Source organism: Malus sylvestris, chromosome 15 (assembly GCF_916048215.2).
Source record: "Malus sylvestris chromosome 15, drMalSylv7.2, whole genome shotgun sequence".
In the NCBI taxonomy this organism is placed as follows: domain Eukaryota; kingdom Viridiplantae; phylum Streptophyta; class Magnoliopsida; order Rosales; family Rosaceae; genus Malus; species Malus sylvestris.
The window spans coordinates 49,820,125-49,847,287 of NC_062274.1; the positions used below are offsets into that span (position 1 = coordinate 49,820,125).

A 27,163-nucleotide genomic window follows, 5' to 3' on the forward strand; every position below is an offset into this window, starting at 1 on the left:
TGTGTATGTAAGTTCTCCGTGTGTGTGTGAGTGTGTGAGTGTGTACTGTGAGTGTGAGTCTGAGTGTGTGAGTGAGTGTGTGTGTGTGTGAGTGTGTGTTTGTGTGTGTTTGTGTATGTAAGTTCTCCGTGTGTGTGTGAGTGTGTACTGTGAGTGTGAGTGTGAGTGTGTGAGTGTGTGAGTGTGTGAGGGTGTGTGTGTGTGTGTTTGTGTACTCATTAACGTGGAGGGGGTGTGTGTGTATGTGTGTATTGTGTGTGTGTGTGTTTGTGTATGTAAGTTCTCCGTGTGTGTGTGAGTGTGTACTGTGAGTGTGAGTGTGAGTGTGTGAGTGAGTGTGTGTGTGTGTGTGAGAGTGTGTGTTTGTGTGTGTTTGTGTATGTAAGTTCTCCGTGTGTGAGTGTGTACTGTGTGTGTGTAAGTGTACTCTGTGTGTGTGTGTGTTTGTGTACTCTGTGTGTGTGTGTGTGTTTGTGTACTCATTAACGTGGGGGGGGGGGTGTGTGTGTGTGTGTTTGTGTACTCTGTGTGTGTGTGTGTGTGTGTGTGTTTGTGTACTCTGTGTGTGTGTGTGTATGCAGTGTGTGTGCAGTGTGTGTGTATGCAGTATGTATGCAGTGTGTGTATGCAGTGTATGCAGTGTGTATGCAGTGTGTGTGTGCAGTGTGTGTGTGCAGTGTGTGTGTGCAGTGTGTATGCAGTATGTATGCAGTATGTATGCAGTGTGTGTGTGTGTGCAGTGTGTATGCAGTATGTATGCAGTGTGTGTGTGTGTGTATGCAGTGTATGCAGTGTGTGTGTATGTATGCAGTGTGTATGCAGTGTGTGTGTATGTATGTATGCAGTGTGTGTGTGTGTATGCAGTGTGTGTATGTATGTATGCAGTGTGTGTATATATGTATGCAGTGTGTATGCAGTGTGTGTGTGTATGTATGTATGCAGTGTGTGTGTGTGTGTGTATGCAGTGTATGCAGTGTGTGTATGTATGTATGCAGTGTGTGTGTGTGTGTATGCAGTGTGTATGTGTGTGTATGCAGTGTGTGTGCAGTGTGTGTGTATGCAGTATGTATGCAGTGTGTGTATGCAGTGTGTGTGTGCAGTGTGTGTGTGTGTGTGCAGTGTGTATGCAGTGTGTATGCAGTATGTATGCAGTGTGTATGTGTGCAGTGTGTATGTGTGTGTATGTATGCAATGTGTGTGTGTGTGTGTATGCAGTATGTATGCAGTGTGTGTATGCAGTGTGTGTGTGCAGTGTGTATGCAGTATGTATGCAGTATGTATGCAGTATGTATGCAATGTGTGTGTGTGCAGTGTGTATGTAGTGTGTATGCAGTATGTATGCAGTGTGTGTGTAGTGTGTGTGTGTGTATGTATGTATGCAGTGTGTATGCAGTGTGTGTGTGTGTATGCAGTGTGTGTGTGTGTGTATGTATGTATGCAGTGTGTGTGTGTGTGTATATGCAGTGTATGCAGTGTGTGTATATATGTATGCAGTGTGTATGCAGTGTGTGTGTGTGTGTGTATGTATGTATGCAGTGTGTGTGTGTGTGTGTATATGCAGTGTATGCAGTGTGTGTATGTATGTATGCAGTGTGTGTGTGTGTGTATGTATGTATGCAGTGTGTGTGTGTGTACTTGGTTTATAACCATGATATTACAATGTGAATGTTTTGTATTGTGTGGGGTTGATGCTGAATTGCAATTTTTTGTGGTTGTTGGTTGTAGAGAAGAGGAGCATAAGCGGAAGGCTAAGGCTAAGGCTACTGCATTACAGGTGTCCTTTAATTTCCCTCTTCACATGCAATGCCTAGCAATGATAGCAATCATCATACTAGTGTTCTTAGACACATGTTTATAGATGTATAAGAGTAGAACATTTTGAATATGATGCATCGGGTTAATGATAACTTTTTTTTTTTCAACGCCACCTGTATATTTGTTGACTCGGGTTAATGATAACTTTTTTTTTTTCAACGCCACCTGTATATTTGATGCCTCGGATTGTGACTTCGCTAGTTACTTTGATCTAGTTCATTTCGTATCATAATCACTTCATTTCCATCACCCTTAATAACAATAAATATTACATATATAATGATCTAGTTAATTTGTTTTTTGTTTTTTTTTGTTTGGATAGATATGGATCGAATGAAGCTTTTATTGATCTTATTGTTAGAGATGTCTTATTTGGAGACAATTTGCATTTGTACGATTCTTGTGTTGATGATGCTACGTGGCAAACAAAGACATGTTGAACGACCCACATTGACTAACCGTTCACTTATTAGACGAGATATTAGTTTGTGTTATCTGAATGGTATAATAGGGAATACTGATACTGAATGTGTCAACGAATTGAGAATGGATAAAAGGACTTTTGACATATTATGTGACTTACTTCGTCAAGATGGGAGGGTAAAAACTGATGGTTTGGTGTCTGTAAAGGAGCAGGTGTGTATGACTTTACAAATATTAGCACATCATACTAAGAATCGTAGTGTTGGCGGTAGATTTTATAGGTCGGGAGAGACTATAAGTAGGTATTTCAATAGCGTATTGCAAGGAATTTTACGATTACAAGGTATCCTACTAAAAGTCCCTCAGCCTGTGCCTATTGATTCTACAGATCCTAGGTGGCGATGTTTTAAGGTATGATGAGAATTTTTTTTTCATTTTCCCTAATCTTTAACTCTTCATTCTCTTTGTATAAATTAACAAAAACTTTTTTTTTTTTTAAGAATTACTTGGGATCATTGGATGGAACACACATTGATGTGCATGTACCCGAAATTGACAAACCAAGATACCGAACAAGAAAGGGTCGAGTCGCAACTAATGTGTTAGGTGTGTGTTCAGGAGATATGCAGTTCATATATGTGTTTCCGGGGTGGGAGGGTTCCGCATCAGACTCTAGAGTGCTACATGATGCAATTAATAGGCCTAATGGTTTTAAGGTACCAGCGGGTAAGACTATTACTTAGTCCTAACTTTGTAAGTTAGGTCTAGTTCTGTTTGTCAACTACAAAACACTAATAAGGTCTGTTTTTTTTTTTCATTAGGTTATTATTACCTTGTAGATGGTGGTTATACAAATGGTGAAGGATTCCTTGCACCCTATAGAGGAATACCTTATCATTTATCTGAATGGGAGGGACGAACACCTTCTAATAAGGAAGAATATTTTAACATGAAGCATTCTAAGGCAAGGAATGTAATTGAACGCTGTTTTGGCTTGCTAAAAGGAAGGTGGTCGATACTAAGGAGTCCATCTTTCTATCCGATAAGGACACAAGGTCGAATAATTACCGCTTGTTGCCTACTACGCAATCTTATTAGGCAAGAGATGTCTGTAGATCCAATGGAGAATTTGCCAATAATAGAAGATGGACAAAATACAGAAGAAGGTGAATATGTTGGTAGTGTTCAAACATCTGACCAGTGGACTGCAATGAAGAATGACATAGCTCAGGAAATGTATAATGAGTGGAGAGCAATTAGGAACCAGCAACCGAACTAGCTATATGTGTTAATGATAACATTTTATTTTAGTATTCCTTTTTATTATGCATTTGTTAGATATTAGCACAATGATTGGATGGTATGCAAATTAATTGGATATTATGCAAGTTGATTGGACATTATGCAAGTTGATTGGATATTATGCAAATTGATTATTTGTATAGTATTTTCCTTCATTAAAATATTTTTTGTTTAGGTATGGATAACAAAAATATTTTGAATGCTACTCAAGAGCCAAAAGGAAGAAGGCGTAAATGGGAAGCATTTGAGGAAGAAGTATTACTAGGAGTTCTTGAGGATTTTGTTGCTCGGAAGCAACGGTGTGACACCGGTGCTTTCAAACAAGGTACTTTGGTTGAAATAGCAAAAGCTGTCAATGTTTTATGTCCTCATTCAAATATAAAGGCAAATCCACATATTGAGTCCAAGTTGAAGAAATGGAAAAAAACATATAGTATGGTCGTTGACATGATAAACACAAGTGGATTTGCATGGAATGACGTCAAAAAGTGCGTTGAAGTTGACAGTGATGACGCATGGCAAACTTATGTGCAGGTTCATATCCTATTTTATTTATACATTAGTTATATTCTTGCTGCTATATTTGTTACGCATGCTAAATTTTAGTTTTGCTATGTTGATATAATCTTAGAGAAATAAAGAAGCCGATGGATGGAGAAGCAAACCTTTTCCACTGTTTGATAGATTTGCATATATATTTGGAAAAGATTGGGCTACGGGTAATGTAGCCGAAACCCCTGCTCAAATGGTGGAGGAACAAAGTCATGATCATGTTGGTGAAAGTGATATTGCAGGTGAAAATTTTGTTTCTTCAATGAACCAACAAAGCCAACAAAGCCAACAAAGCACCCCATATGAAAATAGCCAAAGAAAGAGGAAAAGAGCTGTGGGAAGTTCAAGTGATGGAACCGAGGCAATTATCAGTGGACTGAAAGATTTTTATGTTGAAAGTGGGAAGAGGATGCAAATGGTAACTGAAGCTTTAGTTCAAGGTACTGCAGATCATACTGACATAGCTAATGAACTTGAAGCAATGAGTCTCTCTCCTATGGATCAAATTGATGCATTGTCTCTTATTTTGGATAAACCAAAAAATGTGGGAGTGTTCAGGGCAATCAAACCGGAACTCAAGAAAGTGTTCGTCCAAAGGCTTTTAAGCGACAACGCAAGCGGATGAGGATTTTGGCTAATGTTAACATGGATGTATTTTATTAATGTTAACATGGATGTATTTTATTAATCATACAATCTTATGTTATGGCTTATAACTTAGCTTTGCACTAGTATTTTGGCTTATGTTAACTAGCCATTTTGTAAATTATGGAGATCTATTTTGGCTAATGTTAACTAATGTTAACTAGGATTTTCTAAATTATGGAGATCTTCTTATGTACTTGTATTTGTTGAAGTTGCATGTATTGGGCACTATTATTTTTCTTCTGTTGGGTGATAGAGTTTAAACCAAGCTACATTTGCAAATTAAACCCAATTCTATTAGCAGGTAATAGAAACAAAACAATTGTCAATTTTTTTTAAGATTCATAATATACATGGCAAAAATATGCTCCAATTAACCCATATCATGAAATTTGTAGCATTACTCTATTACACAATGGCAAAAATTTGTAGTCCTAGTCTAAGCAAACACAAATCTGGTGAACAGTACTGTTTTTCTTATCCTGCTTCTTAGTCCGACATTACACCAAACGCTTCACTAAGTTAATCCAGCTTAGTCCAGTCTAAGCCAGTCCAGCTTAGTCCCGGCAGCTAGTCCAGTCCGAGACAGTCCGGCGCAACAAACGTACCCTAATTGTTTATAAAATTTTCCAAAAAATGAGACTAAAATTAAAGTTTGCAAAAAAATTTACCAATTATAAAAGTCAGAAGTAGTACAAGTTTGGTATTTTTGTGATTTTATAAAAAGTGAGTATAAAAAAAATGTTAAGCTTAAAATGTACTTAAAATTAAAGAAAAATTAATGAAAAGGGTTTGAAAACTTTGAGTTTTAATGATAAGAACAAACTAAAGGGTAAAGTAAATAGTACCAGGATTGACTTTTTAGTGTAAAAATATAATTTTTCGTTAAAGTGAACAGTACCGGATGCTTTTCGTTAAAGTTCCTAAAATTAACTTATTTTCATAATTTTAGATAAAAAAAAAGTAAAACCGTGAAACGGCAAAAATAAATTCAATCTCACATCACAACACAAAGGTATTTTTTTTTTTAAACACCGCAATACTAATCAATTAAAATTAAAAGTCCAGCGAGAAAATTAGCAGCTCTACGAATTCGGAGCAAGCGGACAATACCCCTAAAAGAAAGCAGGGAGGGAGGAGGGTAGAAAGAAGAAGGAAAAGGAGAAGTAGGAGGGCAGGCAGATTGAAAAAAATTGAAATCAGAAGAGAAAAAAAGAAGATGAAGGTGCCATTGGTGAGGACGAAGGTGTTAATTCGGCACTTGCCTCCGTCTCTGTCTCAGTCCGATCTCTTCCACCAAATCGACCACCTGCTCGCCGACCGCTACAACTGGCTCTGCTTCCGTCCAGGAAAGAATAGGTCATGCCTTTTCAATTACTTTGGGGTTTCAATCATTTTTTTTCTTATTCTTACTGTTTCTTAGAAAAATTAGGTTTAGGATTGTAATTTCAATTCGAATGGGGATTTCTTTCATTTATTTATTTTTAATTGGAGCTGTTTATACAACAACAACAATCAAGCCTTATCTCGGTTTTGCGCCATGTCTTCCCTTATCCCACTAATTGGAGCTGTTTATATGGCATTTTTGTAGCATTGTAAGTGATTATTCATTTTTGTGCAAATTTTGGATTTTGGTTTTGATGTTAATAGCAAATAAAAATACTTCCGGAATGCATTTCTTGACCCTTTTTTGGTGGCTTGGGGAAATTGAACTTGTTACATTAAGGGGAAAGAGATATGTTTGTTTCTTTGTTACTTAAGGGGAAAGAGAGAAGGACGAATTTTTATACAAATATGTTTTTGTTTTTGCATTTTGGAATGGCTAATTATTTATTTGTTGAGTTTGTATACCCATAATCTGTTATTTGAATAAATTCTGTGCTGAGCTTTGGTCTGCGACCGCGCTGAAAACAAGAGGAAATCAATATGTAGATGTTATGGGGTTTTATAGGTAGTGAGTTCCCCATGCAGTTCCTACTCCTGTACTTGTTCTAATGTCGATAGATAGACATGGAAAGTGGTTTTGTTCCCTTTTGTTCTCAGTTGTAAAAATAGTTGTTGGGCAAGAAGGAAACCGTATATATTTGAATTTTTCATTTTTACTTTATTAAGTTTTGCTTTGAGTAGCCAGATTGATTTATCAATTTTGGTGGATTCACATGTGTGTGGAACTCATGATTGATGGGGAAGTTTGGTTTTGCAAGAATCTGTGTTTTCTAATTCGTTTCTTGGCAAAGAAATGGAGAGTAAGGAAATTTTCTCATTTAAATAGTTTTCTTTTGAAATAATGCTGCAGCCAGAAGAACCAGAGGTATTCTCGGGCCTACATAGATTTCAAGCGACCTGAAGATGTTTTTGAGTTTGCTGAATTCTTTGATGGACACGTGTTTGTCAATGAGAAGGGTAAGGAACACTGGAAATATGTTTATTTACCATGGTATATTCAAGTCTCGGGTTCGAGACTTGGGAGCAGCCTCTCCATAAATGGGGGTAAGGCTAGCCGACATTTTACCTCTCCCAGACCCTGCTTAAAGCGGGAGCCTTGTGCACTAGGTACGACCTTTTTTTTAGTTAGAACCTTGTTTTAATGACTTTGTGTCATATTGATGTATCCAAATTTTCTTTGAGAGAGAGAGAGAGAGAGAGTTTGCTTGATCCTTGCAATATAAAAGAATATGTCCACCTTGGTGTTAGAATTTCAGTCATATATTATATTTGAAGCTTGGTTTGAAAGTTTGAAACTTTTTTTTTTTTTCTTTCCAGGGGCTCAATTCAAGGCTATAGTTGAATATGCACCCTCACAGCGTGTTCCAAAACCTAGTACGAAAAAGGATGGCCGTGAAGGGACAATATATAAAGGTGCTAAGTTAGAACTAGTTTGATAAAGTTTTTATTTTCTGAATAAAGAGGAAATAATGAGGAGAGAACGGAGAGGCATAAAATGGAAATGAGAGAGGCAATGAAGAGAAGTTGAAGAATAAGTAGAATTAAAAGTAAAAAACAACCTTTCATTTTAGTTCCCCCCCCCCCCCCCCCCCAAAAAAAAAAAAAAAGCATGTAGACTAACATGATCTGACCTGACTTATTCAACTAACTGCAACATACTTGACGAATTTAGATCCTGATTATTTGGAGTTCCTCAAACTTATTGCAAAGCCTGTCGAGCATCTTCCTAGTGCAGAAATACAGCTGGAGAGAAAGGAAGCAGAACAAGCTGGTTAGTTATGCATTTACTGACATTTTGTATGTATGTTTTCTTAGTACTTGCATAATATTTTGGTAGTCCGGAAAGTTTCCCCTCTTCTTTTTTGGTTATATCAATACGAGTTAGTTTTCTCAAGATTTGACACTATTTCTCTGTTATTTTGTTAGGTGGTGCAAAAGAAGCTCCTATTGTTACACCCCTCATGGAGTATGTTCGTCAAAAACGAGCTATTGGAAGTGGTACTCAGGTAATGGCACTACAATTGTTTTTCTATGTGTCCTTGTGTTGAAAATACATTACATAGCCCTAAATAATAAATAGACTACATTTCCTTGTAGTCTTCTTCTCAACTTATCGCTTCAGTACCAGAAAAAAAAATATTGCTTTGAGGACATTATAAAATTACCCAATTAAGAAAAGAAGTTGACTCCCTTCTTTTATTTATCTGCCTATTTACCTAATATGTAAGGGTCTTTTTATTTGTACTTTCTATCCATGAAAACCTTCACTTGCGTTTGAAAATATGTATAGTTAGATTAAGATAGAGCTCTGGAGCACACAATGGTAGTCTGGAGTTCTGTTATGGTCAGAATTTGATATATGGTGTCTCTTGGGCTGTCTTTTATCTACTTTACCCTATAAAATAATAGCATAATTCAGTGTCTCAAATCTTTTTCCAGATCAGCATTTATTATGCCTCACAGATGTACCTAGTCACTTTTGAAAGCTGAGTCCTGAATAATAAAATTCGTCATTCGCTATCCAATTTTAATCCACTTTCCATGAAGGGCTACCTTATTTTAAAACAGACACATAAACGCACATGAAAGTAAGCATGGTCATGCACATCCGCACAAGCACGTGTTCAAATTTTCAGACTCTAGCTAGACACTCTGTTTAAAAAGTTGAACTTTTACTCTCATTATTTTTTTATAGCGAACAGAATGTTATAAGCTGTCCTGATTTTGTACGGTTTATTTACTTGTGCACATGAGTCCCTTTTCTCTGCGAACAACCTATAACGATCTGTCTGCTAATATGTTAGACAATAGGAGATAAGATAAGTTGTGTGGCTTTACTGGAGTTCCTTTACCGTGGTAGAATCTCATACGAAATTTATTTTTGTACATCCTAGTTTATAAGGTATTAAGGTGAAATGTAATTCTTTTCCTTTCTCCAGGTACATCCTAGTTTATATTTTTCATCTACATTTATTTTGAGGTATTGAATTTTTTGTTTGATAATAGGTTTCATCCGTTGTTCGGAAGGTTAGAAGAAGAGTCGGGGCTGCCTCTGTTAGCAAACGTGGCTCACCTTCTACAAAACGGGTCTCTGAGAAGAAAAAGGCATGTGCCTCCATTTATGTATAAATGTTCACAATCACCTGTAAAGAGGGGTTTTGAGGGCATCTTTTGTCGATAGACCTTTCCTTTCAGTTATGATTTCTCCTTGCGGAGGCAAAATATGCTCTTGACTCTGTTTTTTTTATTTATGTTTACCCCTTCTTCTATTTTACCCTGTGACATGTACCACATATGTCTGTGTATAGAAAGTAACAGAATTGTAAATTACCTTTTTGATTGACACAGTACATAATAAAGGACGGTACTAAACACACAAGTCGAAGGGACAAATCCACTTTCAATGTGTTACCCAGGCGAGAGGATCAGTTGGCTCGTTCAAGTGGAAAAGAAACATTAGAAAATGAAATTGGTACTCAGTGTTTTTTTTTTCTTCTGTTGGTGTTTGTTGTTTCTATTCGTAGGAGATGTTTTCAATTTTAAACAATTGCTCAAGGTGGACTGATTATTATGTGCATGAAGGAATTTCTGCGTCTAATTTAATTCGGAATTGGCCACTCTTTCCAGTATCATTTGGTTGCAAGCAATAATATCTCATGTATGCGATTAGTGTGTGAAGTAATACCTAATCACAAATTTCCTCAGTGGTTAGTCACATGTCATAATGTTACTGTATTAGTTTAGATAGGGCTGTCAATGGTCAGATGAAAGATTGGTTGAATACAATTAGGTACAAATATCTTACAGAAAAAAGTCTGATGGTTCAAACTTGAATTTGATTCTGAATCCAATTATTGTTTGGTCAAATTTAGGATTCGGTGAAGGTGATTAGAACCGTTAGGTTAGATTAGATCTGAACTTGATTTTAAATATTAAATGAAGAAGTGTTACATCTTAAATGAAACTTTATGTAAGCAATCATTTTCTTAGATGAAAACATTGTTTCAAAACATTGAAAGTTGATATTTATCTTGGACTTTGCTTTATTGCTGATTGTAAGTTTGAACAGGCCTAAACTAAATAATAGTTTGATAGCTCTGCAGAATGAAAAGTATATCATGTAATTGAAGTTTCCATTTGATGCAAAAGTATAATACGAAATAATTTCTTAAGAAAAAAACTGAAAAAAAAGGTTTCCCCACCTTATTTTAGGTCATCATTAGAGTCTGTCGTTAATTGAGAGCATTATGCAAGTTAATCATTTTTGTGATTAACGCGGTACTTTCTTGTAGTCAAATTTTAATTTAGTTAATGTTTTCACTTGACTGAAATTTTGGGAGAATGAACTTCCAATCTTCTTTAGACACCAAACTAGATACTACAAGAAAAAATATATGCCCGTAATTTCTCGTATCTTTCTGCTGTGTTTTTATGTTTGCTAACTTAAATTTTTTATCAATGAAGGTTCTGTTTCAGGAATCCCTGTGATTTCTGACTCTGGAAAGAAGAAAATCTTACTTATTAAAGGAAAAGAGCGTGAAATATCTCCTGTAAGTTCTCAGTTTTTTTTAGTTGCCTTCCTATTTGACTCTCTGTTTCGGATATTTATACTATTTTTTCATTTATCACATGGACATGATCTATTATTTTACCAGTCTTTTAAGTTTTTATAATTTTGAATTAGTTGTGATGGTCTTTTTAATTTTCCCCAGGTTGAAGGTATGTCACAACTTGGAAGTTCTCCTATTTCACATGCTCCGAAGCAGAACCAAAGGCGTGAGGCTAGTGGAAGAATGATCAGAAGCATACTTTTAAATAATGAGGGACGCCAAAGTCAAACTTCAACTGAAACTCAGCCTCAGCAGAAAATTCAAAGTCTGAACTCAGATGTTAAGCGAGTATCTCGGCCTTCCAATGCAAGGTCAGGGTTGAATGGTGACATCTCTACTAATGAACTTAACTCAATGAGCTCTGAAGGGGATAGAAAGAGGGCAACAGCTGATAGATTTACAAAAAAGGACGTGCATGGTACAACTAGTGTTAGTGAGAGGCAGGAAAAAAATACACGAAACAAGGATAGACCTGATCGTGGTGTTTGGGCTCCTCTTCATCGTGCTGATAGTTCACATGCTAGTGCTGAGCATTTGCCATCCTCCGGGTTACAACGCCCTCAAGTAATATCTGATTCCTTTGAAGGTAAGGGCTGTTCCTGTACATGGATGCTCAGGTGTTTGTGAGTATAGATGATCTTTAGTATTAAATCATTCTGAGTCAAATCTCAATGCATGAATATACACTACTATAGGAATATACACTCACTATCAGTGCAAGATTTTCTAGGTCATGGAAAAGGGAAGGACGACTCTTCTTATGGAAGCAGGACTGGGGAAGTTATAAATCCTACAGGTGGACGTAATAGTTCTCATGTAGAGAATGGTCAGTTAAATCTTCAAAGCCAAGATACTAGCAACTATGAACTTATCACATGTCATCTATTTGTTTATATTTTTAAATTTCACGTCTACATCTTCTGCTAAACTTTTATACTTTGTCTAGGTTCACATAGACATTTTGGTCGCCATGGAAGTGCCCATAATATGAAAGATGACGGTTCTGTAAATGTAGGTGAGGGGAAGCCATCTAAAAGAGGTGCTTCTGTTCATGGTACCCCTGAGGTATGCGCACTTGCCATGTTGATTACCATATTATTTAATCTTCCTTTTATCTGAAAGTAGTTAGAATATTTCGCTGTTCGCTAGCAGAAACAAGTGTGGGTTCAGAAATCATCTTCAGGTTCTTAGAACATCCAAGGCTGGTACGTCCTTGATTACTTGCATCTTTAGTTTCCTTCTTTGTTTTGCCTATAACTTTTCATGCACTCGTACAGAAAAGGAAATTGCAGTAGATTTTTTTTTTCTGCTGTTAATTTCAAGTATCAGATCAAATACATAATTTATGACTATTGAAACCTCCCATCGGTGTGGATTTGTTTTCAAACAAACTTATGTATCTTATTTGTGATGAACAATGACCTAATCCCAATTGTTTGCGGGTATGATTTGGTAGATTATAATGGTTTGCTATTCTGTTGAAAACAGATTATGTCATTCAGTCAGAACACTAATTCCTCATATGTTTAAGGCAATCATCTCCGTAATCGTGGCTTAAGGCCTTCACTGAAGACATCATGAAAATGGAGGCATACCTAAAAGGGGAATTTTGTTCGGGCCAAATTATGGTATGTTCGCATGTTATTTAGTTTGAATTGGTTCTTAATCCTGGGTTGCAATCTCACATGAATTTATTTATTTACATTTTGGGGATTCTAGTCCAAATTGTCCAATTTGTGCCGGAAGGAAGGATTGCGGCACGCTCCAAGTTACAAGCCTTGCAAACATGACAAAAATTTGAGAGATGGTTTAACTTTTTTATCTTCAGTGTACGATTTTATCGTTATGTCATATGTATAGTTTAATTCGTGACGAATTTCATAACGCTAAAATACTCGTCGAGTTCGATTGTTGTGTGTACTTGGCGGACTGGTAAAGAGTATAAGAACCTCCACCTCTATGTACCAAAACGATGACGATGAATGGTGTACCATGTAATAAGGAATATTTTCGTGAAGTAAATTGTGCAGTGGTTTGGCGCTTTTGGACTAATTGTGTTGTTTTATTGGTTGTTAACAGTAAACAGTACCTTCGTTTATTTGTTCATTAGTTAACTTTAGCGCTGCTGTTCCGTTAGGAAATAGGAAGTCACATTGAGAAGAGAAATATCACGAGATACAAAATTGCCAAATTGATCGAGACGAGACGATCTTTCTCAGAGCCTAATTGGTCAGATGTGATATAAAAAAAGTTGAGAAGCTAATCAATACCTGTAATATTGCAAAGATGCTTTTGAAGATGATAAGATGAACCGTACAAATTGGATTGAGACTCTGGATCACACAATCCGAAGCTCTCGAACCGAGCAATCTGGACCGTTCAATTTAAATCTTGCAGCATGAGATTTCTTTTTCTAAAATATAAACCAGAGAATATCATTTCATCTATATGCTAATTATAAAGAAATTGGACAACTCGGCCAACCGTGTTCTACATACAACCGTGGCCTTCCACGCCGTAGAACTACGCAATCATCTATGTTTTGCTCTGTAACTGGAATGTAAAATAAAAGGAATCCCATTTGTGAATTTTATGAAGAAGCTATGGAATTTGAGCAATTTCCAACAACATTTTGTGCAATGATTGCGGCTTTGAGAAGAACGGGCAGTGGTCACTCCCTTTTATCTTGTACACTCCCTCCGGTGGGTTTTCGCTCACTAGCTTTTCTTGGACGTCTGGTGAAAGTGCCCGATCATCCAATGTTTGAATGAAGAATCGCCGGCTAGAACCATAATTTTCAGGTGTCAATGACAGTTTTTCCATGATCGGACCTAGTGGGATAGGTCTCATGGAAACCATGGCCAGAGCAACATCCTGGAAATCAATTAACTTACCATATAAATAAAGTAATGGTAGGTTAAATCAACTTACAAAAACAAAATTTCGTATAAGATTCTACCACGGTAAAGAAACTCCAGTAAAGCCACACAACTTATATCTGATCTTATTGTCTTAACAGACAAGCAGACTGATCGTTATACGTTGTTCTCACAGAAAAAGGACTCAAGTACACAAGTAAATAAACTGTAAAAAATCAGCACAAATTAAAACATTTTGTTTGCTAGAAACAAAAATGAGGGTAAAAGTTCAACTTTTTAAACCCGGAGTGTCTAACTAGAGTCTGAAAATACGAATACGTGCTTGTGTGAATGTGTGTGACTGTATGCTTACGTTCGTGTGCGCTTCTGTGTGTTTTAAACAAGTTTTGCCCTTCATGGAAAAAGATTTGAGACAGTAAGTTATGCTATTATTTTATAAACCCTTCACATGGTTTTACTTTAAAATATCCTAGGCAAAGAGGACAGCTCATATTCTAATACTCAAAGTGATTCCAAGATAAGTATCGTCAAAGCACCAATGAAATACTTATCAAGTATGAACAAGACTCGCTTATATGATCGTGCCATAAAGTATTGACTCACTGTTACTGAACTACATATAAACACGAGATTACAATGGACTACGTGAAAACTAAGGTATGTAAAGAGAGAACCATCTACCCTTAATGAATCAGAGAATTTTCGTCTCTTCTCTTTCCGTTTTAGATTACCACAGAACAAGATCTATCACTAGCACCAAACATCTCTTCCAAGCTTAAGCAAATGCTGTTTACTATGAGAAAAAATTACCAAGAGAATAAAAACCTCGAAAAGATAGACTGCTTTAGTTGTAACATACCTTCGCATTAGATTGGTTGAAGTATAACCCTTTCATCTGCTCTTTCTCAAACATGAATCCTGTAGGAGGCTTTTCTTTTCCATTCCCATGAATCAAAAACTTTGATCCTTGCATAAATTGTTCTGCGGAACCAAGCTGCAATACAGATTTCCTTCTTGAGAACACGAAATCAGAAAGAATTAAGAAATGAATCTGTTTAAGTGAACTGCACCCCCAACACGAAATTTAGAAGCAAATAACTCCTGGAATGGGTAAATGAAAAGATTGAAATGCACAAATAATTATTTAACCCATGAGAAAGAGGCAAGCTTGCTACAGAAGGATAGAGCGGCAACATGCCAGTAAGGTGAAGAAAATGGCTTCCTTGAAAAGGAAAATAGTTTTTTTCCTAAGTTACTTCAATAACCTTCATCACTCATAGGAATGTAAAGATATTTTTTCTAGAACAAAGGTGAAAGGATGCAAACATCCTCTTCAGTGTGTGAGGCTCCACATTTATACAGAGCATGTGTAACCGTCGGGTCTGATTGACATTCTGACAGCCTAATGTGTTATTACGTCTAACAAGACAACATTATCATATATGTATTTACAATTTTACACAGACACCACACGTAACAGATTCACTAGAAGCTCGTTAATTCAATTCAAATTTTTATGCAAGTAAGTTTTCTGGATGGATTCAATAATTCTCAACAATATAATGTTCAATGCACATGATGGGACGAAATAGTTGCGACAGCTTGGAATTTTGTGAAAAATGGAAATATGTGGTGTTTTTGAGAAGTATTTGGGGCATATGCAGAATCGTTATAATTTTCAGGCAAGCACAACAAAAGCTTAACTGATCTTAGCCTGAACTGGTTTATATTTAACTATTTTACCTCTGCAGCAAACACATCAAAAGGTCTCTGCCCATCAGACACCATAGTAGCACAGATGAAAACTGCTTTTGAAATTTTCTGCGAGAAGTGCTCCATTGCATAAGATACGCAGGCACCCCCACTACTGTGACCAACTAAGATGACCTGGACAAAAGTAATATGCATTGAAGATTTGACAATATATTACATGCTTAGAGTGACAGAATGAATAACATATCAGCTTGTACCTTTTCATCCTCTGGAAGATTTTGTAGATAGTCAATCAATGGCTTTGAATACTCTTCCAGTGTAGTTACAGAGTTCGTATCTGCGAGATCAATACCAGAACCCTTCAGATCAAAGGTGATTGGAAGCAATCCTGCTTCCTCTAGTAAAGCAATTGTTTTGTACCAACACCATGCCCCAAATCCTTCTCCATGTACAAGAATAAACTTTTTTGATGTAAGCTTCTCCAAAAATTCCGGTCCCTGTAAAATATAATGAAATCGGTAATCATGCCAACAATTCAAGGGAGGATGAACATGAATTGGTGCATTACCACATCCTGGTGGTAACCAACTGCTATGGTAAAAGTTTCTTGACTGTATAAAATAGAAAAGGAAGCAGACTAGAAACCAAAAGAAACGAACAGCAGGAAGGCAAAAGTTTTATGAACGTTGAGAGTTGTTAAAAAACCATGTTATGCATTATTGTGTTCTAGAAGAAGACAAGTGTGCATTAATGGATTATCTTACCCGGTGCTAATTTTGAAACCCACTAACCAAAACATAAACAGTTATGACATAAGTTAAAGACCAGATGATGTCAAGGTTATCAAAAATTTCAAATACAATCTATTCTCAGTGTTCAATAAGTACACGTTCAGACAAAACCTAAATTACATCAAACAGAGGACACAAAACTTATAAAAAGATGCCTCCAGAATCTTGCTTAACGACGTTCCCGGGACATACAGCCAAATCTTTTAGGACAGCTTCAATCCAAATATAAACGTATATATACAATAACTGCTTTCTGTTTTTTTATAGAAAGATCTGGCTCTCCTGAAAAGGGATGTAACGTTGTTTAACAGAATGGCGCTAGCAACTTTGCGGAAGAAGAAAGGACTCAATTGGTCCAATACGCTGCACAATGGAAGGATCTCAATACTTTGTTCGAGTTCCCCCGGGCTTTGGCAGACTAATCACATTTAGTGCAATTAATTTTGGTTAGATAACATAAACGCGCTGCTCTAAACTAGCTAATCAAGGGATTCAAAGTATAAGTTACATGGTTCTCATGAGAAAGTGAGAGTCTTGAAACGCACTTTTTCTTCTAGGTAAAGCAAAACAGTAGAATAATAAAGTTGCAAGATCCTTGAGAGCACAATCCACATAGAATAGACCACTTTTAATAAGCACTTTTCAAGCCATCATAGAAAAGCAGTAGAATAATTCCCTCCTTTTGCCACTTATTCCTTGAACTTACTGTTGATTTCATATATGATTAAGCACTTTTTAGCTTTAACCAAAAGCTGATTAAATCAAATCATGAAAACACCCTTTTCATCACGGATCAAAAATTCGAAATCATGAAAAAGTAAAAAGTGGAAATCAACCTGCTTCCCATTAGATAATGGATCAGAGAGAGCGAGTCTCCTGGAGCTTGTGGACCCCCCAACCCTCCTAGACATGGATCCGTCAAACCTCTGAGACATTTGGTGCTGATGGAGAACCCTAGACAGAGATTGCCTGTGCAACAAGTCTTCCTCCGCCGCCGGTTTCCTCTGCGAGCGGCTCATTCTCTTGCTTCTCGATCCAGTTTCTTTGGTGTCCTTCTTTAACATGCAAATAAATCGATTACCCATTGTTGGTCGTTTTGGCGAATTTTCCCGGAAAATGGAAGAAAGTCAGTACATTGTCCCGGAAAATGATGTCTTGGTGAGGGAAGATGGTACTGTCTGTCCGTAAAGATGCAGTCTTTGGTGCCAAAGCTGATGAACTTTCTATCAGTTTTTCTTGTTCTTCACTAACACAGAGAGAGAGAGAGAGAGAGATTAGATGAGGGTGGAGAGAGAAGTTTGTTGGGATTAGTATATAAAAACGTGTGCTGTGTAATGTGCGATGAAAAACTGGAACACTCTCTCTCCCTCTCCCCTCTCTCCCTACAACTGAGATGAGAGCTATTAATTGCCTTACTCTGTTTCTTTCTGCTTTTCGACGGTGGAAAGACTTTTCAATGCTCTTTCACTCTTTCTTAGTCCGGAAAACCAACCGAGTAGTCAATGGTAAAAAGGTTTACTCTCTCTCAATTAGAAAAATGACTTATACGCACACAGTACACCGTCACGGTAGTTTCTGTGTGGAATACTTTTGCTCAACTTCCAAAATGCCCTCTGTTGAAAATGCCGGTGGGTTGGTGAATGTCTAGTAATATTGAAAACACACAGATTGGATTTTCACATGAAGGAGATCGTTTTTCAACATTGGCAGTGTTGAGATGTGGACTTTGGAAATGAAGATCATTTTTCAAAAAATGTATTGTAAATTTCAAACTGTAATAATACGGAGTTGCTCTATAAATAGAGTGTTCCGACTGCTGTTAAAGAACAGAGTGATATACTAAGAAGAAAGGAAAGATTAATAACTTCAGTAGCTATTCCTCCCTCTTTTATTTGTCATCCTCTTGTGCTATAGCTTCAGTATGATATTTTACACATGCTTCGTTCATGTCACTAGTAAAGGTTATCTCTCTAACTTTTACATATTTATAACACCATCTTCGTTGGAGAATGACTATGTTTTGGCAACTTTTTGGTTCCTTGATTGAAGATGGTAAAAAATATGGTCTGATATTATTTATTAAAAAATAATTTCTTTCAGAGCTATAGGGCTAAACATCACCTCCATTGAACATCGTTATATTAGTTTAAATTTTAAGATTCGTGTGTTAGATAAATTTTTTTTTTTTTGGACAAATGCTTACTTTATTGATAACACAACATATTACATGAGAGAATGCCCACATAAAAGAAACACACAAACAAAAAGATAGACCTCCATAGTAACCCAACAGCCCAAAACATAGTTTTGAGGCCTGAACAGGAAAAACACCAAAGTAAACCCTAGCAACTTCCTACCTCCGTCGTCAACTCGCTTACCAAACGAACAGTCCCTGCAACTATCGGAAAACAACAAAACAATAGTCCCAAAGCTGGATGAAAACAGAGTAACAACAGGACCCCAAAACATAGTCCCAAACTCCTCCACAGCACACCACATCAATAGTTGTCACAAATCGAAAGAAGCTAGCATGACAAAACCCACTAGCAACAATGCCAACAAAGGCAAACCAAAGGAAGGAAGTGGTGTGAACACCCAAGCAAAAGCTCTACTCACCTTCCGGGAGAAGCGCGAAAAATTGTGTTGAAAAAAAGTGGGGGCCAAGTGGGATTGTGAAGTCGGAGAAGGATGAAGTCGATCCGGATTTGGAGAACCGGGGGGGGGGGGGAAGAGGAGAAAAAGGGTGGAAAAAATAAGGGGAAAGGGTGGAAAATGTGGAAAAGGTGGAAGGAAGACGAAAGGAAACATAAGGAAAAGGTGGAAGAAAGGAATAAAAGGGAGAAATTGGAAAAGGGACTGAAGGCAAAGACAACAGATGCAGAGGGGTGTGAGTGGCAAACAGGCCACTGGGCGGGGATAATTGTCACATCCCGGCCCAGGGCGGATCACTTCCCGGGCCCGCTCTACCACCGTAGCACGACATTGTCCGCTTTGGGCCCCGACCACGCCCTCACGGTTTTGTTTATGGGAACTCACGAGTGGTTTTGTTTTTTGGAACTCACGAGCAACTTCCCAGTGGGTCACTCATCCTGGGAATGCTTTGGCCTCCATCTCGCTTAACTTTGGAGTTCTTATGGAATCCGAAGCCAGTGAGCTCCCAAAAGGCATCGTGCTAGGTAGGGATGGGAATAGTAAGCCCAAAGCGAACAATATCGTGCTACGGTGGTGGAGCGGGCCCGGGATGTGACAATAAAGGGAAGATGAAGGAGGATGAAAAGCATCAGGAGAAGAAAATAGAAGAAGAAAAGGAAAAGAGAAGAACAAAGCAGAGAAGGGGAAAGAGAAGAAAACAGAAGAAGAAAAGGAAAAGTGACAACCTACTCCAACCGAAGCTAGAGTCGGCGCCTAAAAAGGTGGACAAGCTAAAGACCCTTACCAAAGGGGGGAAGAAAACTCTCACAGAGGAGAAAAGGTCTCTCACGGAAGGAGAGAAGGCATAAGGAGAATCAAACCTTTTTTTGTCTTAGATCAAATAAGCTAAACTAATTTGATAGTAAACAATAGTGGGGTGAGCATTACCCCCCTACTTTTAAAGGTGAGCAAAAATACACAAGTTTATGTGCCAAAATAAGAGTAATACTACATTTAACACATTTATACCATCTCTCTAATAAAAGTAGGGTCTGCCAACAAATGTAGGTTCTGTCTTTATTAGAGAGATGATAACAACAGTGGCGGATCTAGGATTATAACTTTGGGTGGTTCTAGTTAAGGAACACTTATGCGCCTAGAGACAAAAGCCTAAGTAGACTAGGCGGATTTAAGTGAACTTATCATATATCGTACAAGTAAGTGCCTAGTTAAATTACACTTACAAAATAATATAGTTGTCTGGAGAATTTGAGGTTTATTATTTTAATTATGTTTATTATTAAACATATAACATACAATAATATCAAAATATTTGTTTTAGCATTTTAGTGAATTTGATGGTATGAGATGAAAGTGAAAGCGACTAGGAGTTCATAATACTTTACGAAATACTTTTTAGATGTCGTATGAATTTATATGGAATTTAAAAAAATAACTGTGTCAAACATATGGTATAAAAATATTAGTTGAGTAATATACCATCTTTTGTGTAGATAATATCGTTTGTTAAAAAAAAATATTACACCATTCATTTGCTAATTAAATGCTAGGGTGATTGGACAACAATTAAAAAAAAATGAGAGTTTGTTATGTGGGAAATAGAGAGAAAAGTCTTTCTTCTTCGTTGTAACCAAGGTTCAAGAACATCAGAGTCATGATAGACGCCATGATTGTTTCTCTCTTCCACCAAATGTCCAGACCGTTGGGTGGTCCTCAAAGGTTCTCACATGCGCTTCTTCGGATGTCCGGGTGGTCCCCGTACCACCTGGGTCCAAGAGTGGATCCGCCCATGGATACCAATATGCGGTAAAGTAACATTTTTTATAAGAGAAATGCTAAGGAAATTCTCTCAAAGTGGGACTATTTATGGAATCTATGTCACCTCATAGTTTAACGTCAATACTCATGCTAACATTGTATAACATTGTGCCAAAAACATGAAATAATAGAGAATCCAAAGAGTTTTCTTAGCATTCTCTTTTGATAAAATAAATGTATGTATAAATTTTTGCGTACATGTCATTGTTTCATTACTATTAGAAATCACGTAGGCATATAAGTTGTTGTCCTGCGTCTCTACTAATGGCCGTAGCAAAAATTGTGCAGTAATTTTTTTGGTGGTAGAGGAATCGTACGTTGTAGGGTTTGTGGCGTGGCTTCCTGGGTTATTGAATGTTGGATTGTCAATTACATGGTGACTAGAGAATGCATGTTGACCAAATTAAAACACAAAGGAATATGCTTGCTTGATGTTAATATCTAACTAATGCACCAAAAATTGTTGGCTCGTAATATTCGGCTTTAAATTTCTCTCAATCCTCGTATAATGAACCTGAAAAGTTAGGAAGTGTTTGGTAAGTAGACAGAACGCAATGGGACATAATGAGACATAATAAGTTGGAATAGAGGTTTCGTGTTGCGTTTGGTATGTGGATGCAGGAATGGGATAATTGTTTTGTTCGGTGTTTGTTACGCGCAAGGCGGAATGAAATGAAAATATTCAATGATCAACTACCTATGTTTAGTCTGTTGTTTGATACAATGTTTGTGGGATGGGTCGACGATTTTTTAATTGTTCATATTTGAACACATAGATACTTATTTATCATATATTTGTTACACTGACACCTATTTAAAAACGCAATAGCTAATGAAGAGTTTTAATAAATTGATTGCAAAACAAATGGTGCTTGAAATTCGTAGATTGTTGTGACCTAATAAAAAGACATTCTAGATAGTGACAGATCTATGATTCTAACATTTGATAGTCCTAATCAAGGTAAGCTAGGCGTTAATCGAGCGGCGAGTTTGGGTTTATTACATATCATATGAATAGATGCCTATTTACACGTAAGAAAATTATACATGTATTGAAAATTTGGGTTTATTATTTTAATTAGGTTTATTATTTGACATATAACATACAAAATATTAGAATTAGTATTTTAGTGAATTTGGTGATATGAGCCGGGGCGGATCCATTCATGGACTCAGATGGTACCGAGACTTCCTGAAAATTCGAAGAATCGCCTATGAGGACCGCCTGACGGTCTAAGCAAGTGGTGAAAGAGAGAAGACCATCATGGATTTGTTGTTTTTAGACCTTGGTTCCAACAAAAGATAAAGAATTCCTCTCTATTTCCCACGACCAGCTCTCTATTTGTTTTTTCCACTGTTATTCAATCAGGTTGTGCCTAAGCATTTTAATTAATAAAGGAATTGTCTATTACTCAACGAATACTTTTTATACCAATGTTTGTCACCATTATTTTTTTTTTAAATACACTCATACCTCTGAAAAACATTTTGTAAAGTACAATGAACTCATAATCCCATAAACTTCACCGTTAGTTAAATCAATCTAAACTTTTGTGTGATTCTCTTCGTTAACAGCCATATTACACGTCTTAGACAAATAACCTTGTGAGTTGTGAAGCGATTTCCACTTTTTCTGTTCCAAATCTCAATAATATTTGAACTCATTTGAAAGTGCTTGTAAAATAACTGAAAAGACTTAGGATGAGAGCACTTTTAAAATAAATTTTTAATAAAAATGCAAGTAAATCCTGAAAAACACACTTCTTGCAAGAAGCACATAGCTGGTGCATCTTTGAGGAAGCACTTTAGGTGCTTTTGGAACCCAAAAATACTTTCACCTAAACGGCTTTAAATCATTTTAAAAACATTTCTAAACAAGCCCTTATTATGAAAAGTTGAAAACCAAACTATTTCCAACCACAATATACGTGAATTTGAACACTAAATAAATGAATATTCACTTCTGCACAATATGTTGATACAAGGGTTGTTACTCCTCCATCCAGCTCCCGTCCCGCATGCACAAAAGAGAGCAAATGAACCCTAACCGCGAAGTGTTGCCCGAGGGACAGCCGGTAAACCCAATTCGTCATCAGCCTGCCAGCATTGTATTTCAAAGAAGAATTAGCACAACAGAAAACAGTTATGTGGAGCATGCAGCCAATCCAGTGAGCGGGTACTCTGAAAGAGACTTTCTAACCACAAGGAAAACATCCAATTCAACAAACAAAATCAAGGCACATGTACCTGGGCATTGGATCTCCCAGCCGGAGCTGTTGCATGTCCTGTGGGTGCTGAAGGCAAGCGGAGCTCCGCATCCAAGTCCGGTTCAGCATCAGGTTGGAGATAGGAGGGAACTCCATCAGCTTCTGTTTCCATACCCATGTCTGCTTCTAGAGCATCCAGCTCTGCACACCAAATTGAGAATACGGTAAGACAATTAGAAACAGAACCATCAAGAACACAGAATCATATCAGCTTTGAATGTGACCAGAATAGATCTTAACAGCACACAAGATGAATAAGAAGGTTACACCTAGCCCATAGTCTAAAGATTGACAGTCCGAAATTGATCAGAAAGATTTCAGCCATGAATGAAATGTGAAGGCAGTATTTCCTTCAATAGTTGGGAACTTAAATGATTTCTAAGCTTACCACCCATAAGATCTTCCTCGTCAATGTCATCAGGAACACTATAGCTTCTGCCAAGGGTCTCTTGAATTTCATTGCTCACATCCATCAGGTCCATCATTTCATCTTGCAAATTCTACAACAAACGAGTATTCACATGTTAGAAAGATAAGCTTTCAAAAGTAGCTAGTATGGAAGCAAGGGAACAAAAGTAGAAAGAGACTACTGACATCAATATCTTGAATCTTCACGGTTTTCATCATCCCTTTGAGCTCCTTGTTCGCAGACTTCAGAGCTGTCATCTGTGTAAAACATATCAATGTTATATTCCAAACAAAAGTATTCTTACGGCAGGAAATATGCCTCCATGGCGTCTACATTTAGAATCCTAAATGGATACCAGGAATGAGTATAACAGAATCCAACTTATAAGAAAAAAACCCTCCCCATACACAAATGGTCCATCTCCTACCTCTCATGAGGTAGGCAGCAGGTTCCAATCAGGGTACAGAAAAAGCTCCGCCTCAACAGCCTTGAACTATGCCCCTTGGGCCGCTACCAAGGAAAATCAACAATTTTAAGGTGAATTTAGTATATTCCCAGTGCAACCAAATTTGATGTAGAATAGAGAACCTCTCCAGCATGCTGTAAATCAATAGTTAACCCTTTTATTTGGGCATCCTACCTATCTCTTTTTTTTTTTTAGGTACTTGTTTTTTAGAGGAAAGAAGGCATCTAATCCATCTAAATACATGTCATAATCAAAACATACTGGGTACCCTACCCCCAGCCTTTAGTGCTAAAGATTTGGCTTCACTAATACAATGAATGCAGTTCGTCATACAATGTCATTTGTTATGTTGAGCTATGTCATTCAGTATTCTCGAATCCTCACATTTGAAAATCAAAACAATCCAACACATGGATGAACATTAAACGAACAGATCCTTATATGTCTATTTACTTAATACTAAACATATGAAGTTTATCACAGAACTTAACAGCTTAGGACATTACCGTTTGCTGAGCATCTTTTATACCCTCTGAAGCAAAGGAAACTTGATCAAGGTTGAATGTCTGATTATACAGCATGTCCCGTTGTCCTTCATACCTGTCCAGAAGCTCAATGAATTATACAAATCATCAAAGAAAAAAGGATAATGCAAATTGATTCATGTGGTATATTCACCATATACTTTACAAATTGCAAAAGATATCTCGATAATTCTAAATTCCAAAGAGAACGATCTCGTCATTAGTGAAAAATTTTAAATGATATCATCATTGGTGAAAAAAATTATAAAAAAAAACAATAATAATCATTTAGCGCAATGTTTTTGCAAATTTACCATTATGGCCTGCTAATATTTGGAAAAAGGCATGCACTAGGGAGAAATGTCCTCACATGCAGATTGTAACCTAACTTACTGGACATAATGAACAAATGATGCTATAACTGTTCGTATTTGACAGATTTCTTTTTCTCATCGAGGACAGACCTGCAAAGGCACCGTAAACTTATGCCTTTAGTTAGCTGCAGGACACCCCAGGAAATCTGATTGTGTGTACAGATTCATGCACGCTTACTTTGTATTCTATTTGACATTCTTCTAGCACTATTGTGCACCCTTAAGTTGCTCATCATGTTTTTTAACTTCTTTTGATTTTTCAATAATTTTATTTCGAGTTTTCAATTAACCACTTAAAGTTCACTCTCAAGTCCCAACCGTTCTTAAGCCAGACAAATGTTTAATCATTGTCACTCCCAAGCTTATCCCAAAGTCAAAATAAACCAATCTCAAAATCCTCACAAATTTCATATGAATGAAGCAGAACAAAAGGGATGCAACAAATATTAGAAAAGACAAACCACTAAGGGAAGCAATAAGTTAGTAACATGGAAGGGGGGGGACCTACATTCGTTTCTGCTTGAGAACCCTCATCGCTCGAGACTTGACAGCTTCTTGTGCAGGACCGGGCCTTGTCTTCTTGATTTGCTCTTTGTATCTATTCAGTTCAATATCAAGTTTTTTTATCTTTTCATCCACTGTTTCGCCCCTTTTATTGATCTGTTACATAATAACGTTTTACTTCTTCAACAGCAGTAGCAGATAGAATACCAAACGTAACTACAAAGCTATGTATTGAAACAATAGACAATAGTTTTTCGGAAACAAAACATCGCGTTTAGTTACAAAAACTATCGATTCTACAGCTAGTCATAATGATTTGACTAAATCTTCAAACTCATGATTATGGTAAAATCTACCCAATTTTTACTATTATTTGTTTCGGTTTAATTAAACCTAATCATAGTAGAGCAATAAATTGAAATCCCCAATCCCCATTCCCAAAAAACTGGAACAAAAACAAAACGCCGATAATCCCAACTCTAATTAAATTAAGTGATACCCAACCCACCAATCAACCATCAATCACAAGAGAGGGAGGGAGGAAACAAACCCTATCGGAGGCATCGCCAACAGAAGGAGGGGGGGGCTCTTTGTCTTTCTTGACACCGAAGACCCTTTTCATCTCTCTTCTACTTGTACTTGTCCGTCCCGTTCACCTTTGACCCGACCCGATGATGACGATGATTCCACCAAAAGCACAACTGAACGCAAACAACACAGACAGACAGAGTAAGAGAGAGGGAGAGAGAGAGGAGAGAGAATCTTCCAGATCCAGATCCAGATCGAACTTACCACGAAAATGGCAACTTTCTGGGAAACCAGAATTTCCCAAAATCCAAGAGGAGGACGAAGGGAGAAGAGACTTTGATTTGAATTGATGCGAATATCCACCAGTGGCCGTGCCCTAAAAACCAAATTAATTTTGGGATTTTTCGCGGTAGCGTAATGGCTCTCTTTCCTTCTGCAACACTCTGGAAAAACAAAACCCTTATACAACTCGGGTCGGATCAACCCGAATCAGCCCAACTCTCAACCATATTTAACCCGCTTTGTTGTGTTCTCAATCCCTCTTATCTTTGTTGTAAAATAGTGAGTATATTTGCCCACATGTATATAGTAATTCATTTATAAGTTTAATAGTGTCATTTGTTTGTTTTCTATGAGGTTGCTCTATAAATAGAGCACTACATTTTATCAAATTAGACTTGGAAGAGAAAAAACGACTAATAGCAATAATATACATTACTTCCTCTGCAACAGCTTGTGCTGGTATAATATTTTGCAACTGCTTCGCTCATATTCCTAGTAAAGGTTATATCTCTAAATTTTGCCTATTTATAACATGTTATCAACACGAATCTCTAATAATTTCTTATTTCCCTTCACCGAAAGAAATAAAATAAAATGTTTCCTCTAAGGTTTTTACTATTCTTCTTCTTCCTCTGCCTCAATTGCTAGATATACCCTCGCGAAGAACTGTTTTCACCATGTTTACTTCTAGTCCTCAACCTAACAGTTACTTATATCTTTGATTTCTTGTTTGGTGTAACTCTTGACTACTAACCCAGTGTTTATTTATGCAATCCAAGATGGTGCAGTATCATCACCTATCTTGGACTGCAGATCTAATTTTACTGCAAATTTTAAGTGGAGCGGTATAATCGCCCACCCTATCGTGCATATTTAAATTTACCTGCTATTTAATTTTATTGCAATTTTAGGTGGTATTGAATAATCACCCACCATGCTCTGTATATTTAAATTTTATTGCAATTTTAGGTGGTGCAGTATAATCGTCCACCCTACTTTGCATATTTAAATTTTATCGCAATTTTAGGTGGTGCGGTATAATCGTCCACCTTGCTCTACATATTTAAATTTTCTTGCTGTTTAAAGTGGTGCGGAATAATCTCTCATCCTATACTTGTTTCGATGAGAATGATGTGGTACAATTGCCCTTCTAATTAATCATG

The 27,163-nt window shown here is 37.0% G+C and overlaps 4 protein-coding genes across 13 annotated transcripts; 2 read left to right on the plus strand and 2 right to left on the minus strand.

The window, feature by feature from the left end:
* The first annotated feature begins 2,361 nt into the window (after positions 1 to 2,361).
* On the plus strand, positions 2,362 to 5,693 carry LOC126603077 (protein ALP1-like). Its single transcript, XM_050269832.1, has 4 exons — positions 2,362 to 2,451; positions 2,739 to 2,964; positions 3,060 to 3,474; positions 5,690 to 5,693. Exons 1-4 carry the CDS (start codon positions 2,362 to 2,364, stop codon positions 5,691 to 5,693), a joined length of 735 nt encoding a protein of 244 aa, XP_050125789.1.
* A 99-nt stretch (positions 5,694 to 5,792) lies between these two features.
* On the plus strand, positions 5,793 to 12,845 carry LOC126603490 (regulator of nonsense transcripts UPF3-like). 10 transcript variants are annotated; one of them, XM_050270347.1, is made up of 14 exons: positions 5,793 to 6,096; positions 7,034 to 7,140; positions 7,501 to 7,596; positions 7,856 to 7,954; positions 8,110 to 8,189; positions 9,190 to 9,288; positions 9,532 to 9,655; positions 10,648 to 10,733; positions 10,896 to 11,379; positions 11,515 to 11,619; positions 11,740 to 11,858; positions 11,943 to 11,998; positions 12,282 to 12,421; positions 12,513 to 12,845. In XM_050270347.1, exons 1-12 carry the CDS (start codon positions 5,957 to 5,959, stop codon positions 11,982 to 11,984), a joined length of 1,581 nt encoding a protein of 526 aa, XP_050126304.1. In that variant the 5' UTR covers positions 5,793 to 5,956; the 3' UTR covers positions 11,985 to 11,998; positions 12,282 to 12,421; positions 12,513 to 12,845. The 10 variants fall into 10 exon arrangements, with proteins under 10 accessions (XP_050126304.1, XP_050126305.1, XP_050126306.1 ...); XM_050270348.1 differs by having other exon boundaries at positions 12,325 to 12,421; XM_050270349.1 differs by having other exon boundaries at positions 11,946 to 11,998.
* A 352-nt stretch (positions 12,846 to 13,197) lies between these two features.
* Positions 13,198 to 17,610, minus strand: LOC126603497 (putative methylesterase 14, chloroplastic). The gene is made up of 5 exons (XM_050270364.1): positions 17,013 to 17,610; positions 15,643 to 15,882; positions 15,416 to 15,559; positions 14,532 to 14,666; positions 13,198 to 13,667 (listed from the first exon to the last, which is right to left on the minus strand). The coding sequence occupies exons 1-5, from the start codon at positions 17,259 to 17,261 to the stop codon at positions 13,395 to 13,397; spliced, it is 1,041 nt and encodes a 346-aa protein (XP_050126321.1). The 5' UTR covers positions 17,262 to 17,610; the 3' UTR covers positions 13,198 to 13,394.
* Positions 17,611 to 22,502: 4,892 nt separating this feature from the next.
* LOC126603503 (vacuolar protein sorting-associated protein 60.1-like) lies at positions 22,503 to 26,163 on the minus strand. The gene is made up of 8 exons (XM_050270376.1): positions 25,983 to 26,163; positions 25,741 to 25,891; positions 25,195 to 25,346; positions 24,295 to 24,388; positions 23,508 to 23,579; positions 23,302 to 23,413; positions 22,894 to 23,054; positions 22,503 to 22,743 (listed from the first exon to the last, which is right to left on the minus strand). Exons 2-8 carry the CDS (start codon positions 25,810 to 25,812, stop codon positions 22,690 to 22,692), a joined length of 717 nt encoding a protein of 238 aa, XP_050126333.1. The 5' UTR covers positions 25,813 to 25,891; positions 25,983 to 26,163; the 3' UTR covers positions 22,503 to 22,689.
* Between the last annotated feature and the right edge of the window lie 1,000 nt (positions 26,164 to 27,163).

Excerpts from the sequence above, each read along its gene's own strand:
- LOC126603077 (XM_050269832.1), top strand. The coding sequence starts at position 2,362 with ATGGATAAAAGGACTTTTGACATATTATGTGACTTACTTCGTCAAGAT. Across the intron at positions 2,452-2,738 it reads TGGTGTCTGTAAAGGAGCAG|AATTACTTGGGATCATTGGA; the intron begins GTGTGTATGACT and ends TTTTTTTTTAAG. Across the intron at positions 2,965-3,059 it reads TGGTTTTAAGGTACCAGCGG|GTTATTATTACCTTGTAGAT; the intron begins GTAAGACTATTA and ends TTTTTTCATTAG.
- LOC126603497 (XM_050270364.1), bottom strand. The coding sequence starts at position 17,261 with ATGGGTAATCGATTTATTTGCATGTTAAAGAAGGACACCAAAGAAACT. Across the intron at positions 15,883-17,012 it reads CATTATCTAATGGGAAGCAG|GGACCGGAATTTTTGGAGAA; the intron begins GTTGATTTCCAC and ends TATATTTTACAG. Across the intron at positions 13,668-14,531 it reads TCAACCAATCTAATGCGAAG|GATGTTGCTCTGGCCATGGT; the intron begins GTATGTTACAAC and ends ATTGATTTCCAG.
- LOC126603503 (XM_050270376.1), bottom strand. The coding sequence starts at position 25,812 with ATGAAAAGGGTCTTCGGTGTCAAGAAAGACAAAGAGCCCCCCCCTCCT. Across the intron at positions 25,347-25,740 it reads TTGGCGATGCCTCCGATAGG|ATCAATAAAAGGGGCGAAAC; the intron begins GTTTGTTTCCTC and ends ATTATGTAACAG. Across the intron at positions 23,414-23,507 it reads TGAAGATTCAAGATATTGAT|AATTTGCAAGATGAAATGAT; the intron begins GTCAGTAGTCTC and ends CGTTTGTTGTAG.
- LOC126603490 (XM_050270347.1), top strand. The coding sequence starts at position 5,957 with ATGAAGGTGCCATTGGTGAGGACGAAGGTGTTAATTCGGCACTTGCCT. Across the intron at positions 7,955-8,109 it reads AAAGGAAGCAGAACAAGCTG|GTGGTGCAAAAGAAGCTCCT; the intron begins GTTAGTTATGCA and ends TTATTTTGTTAG. Across the intron at positions 11,380-11,514 it reads AATATCTGATTCCTTTGAAG|ATTTTCTAGGTCATGGAAAA; the intron begins GTAAGGGCTGTT and ends TATCAGTGCAAG.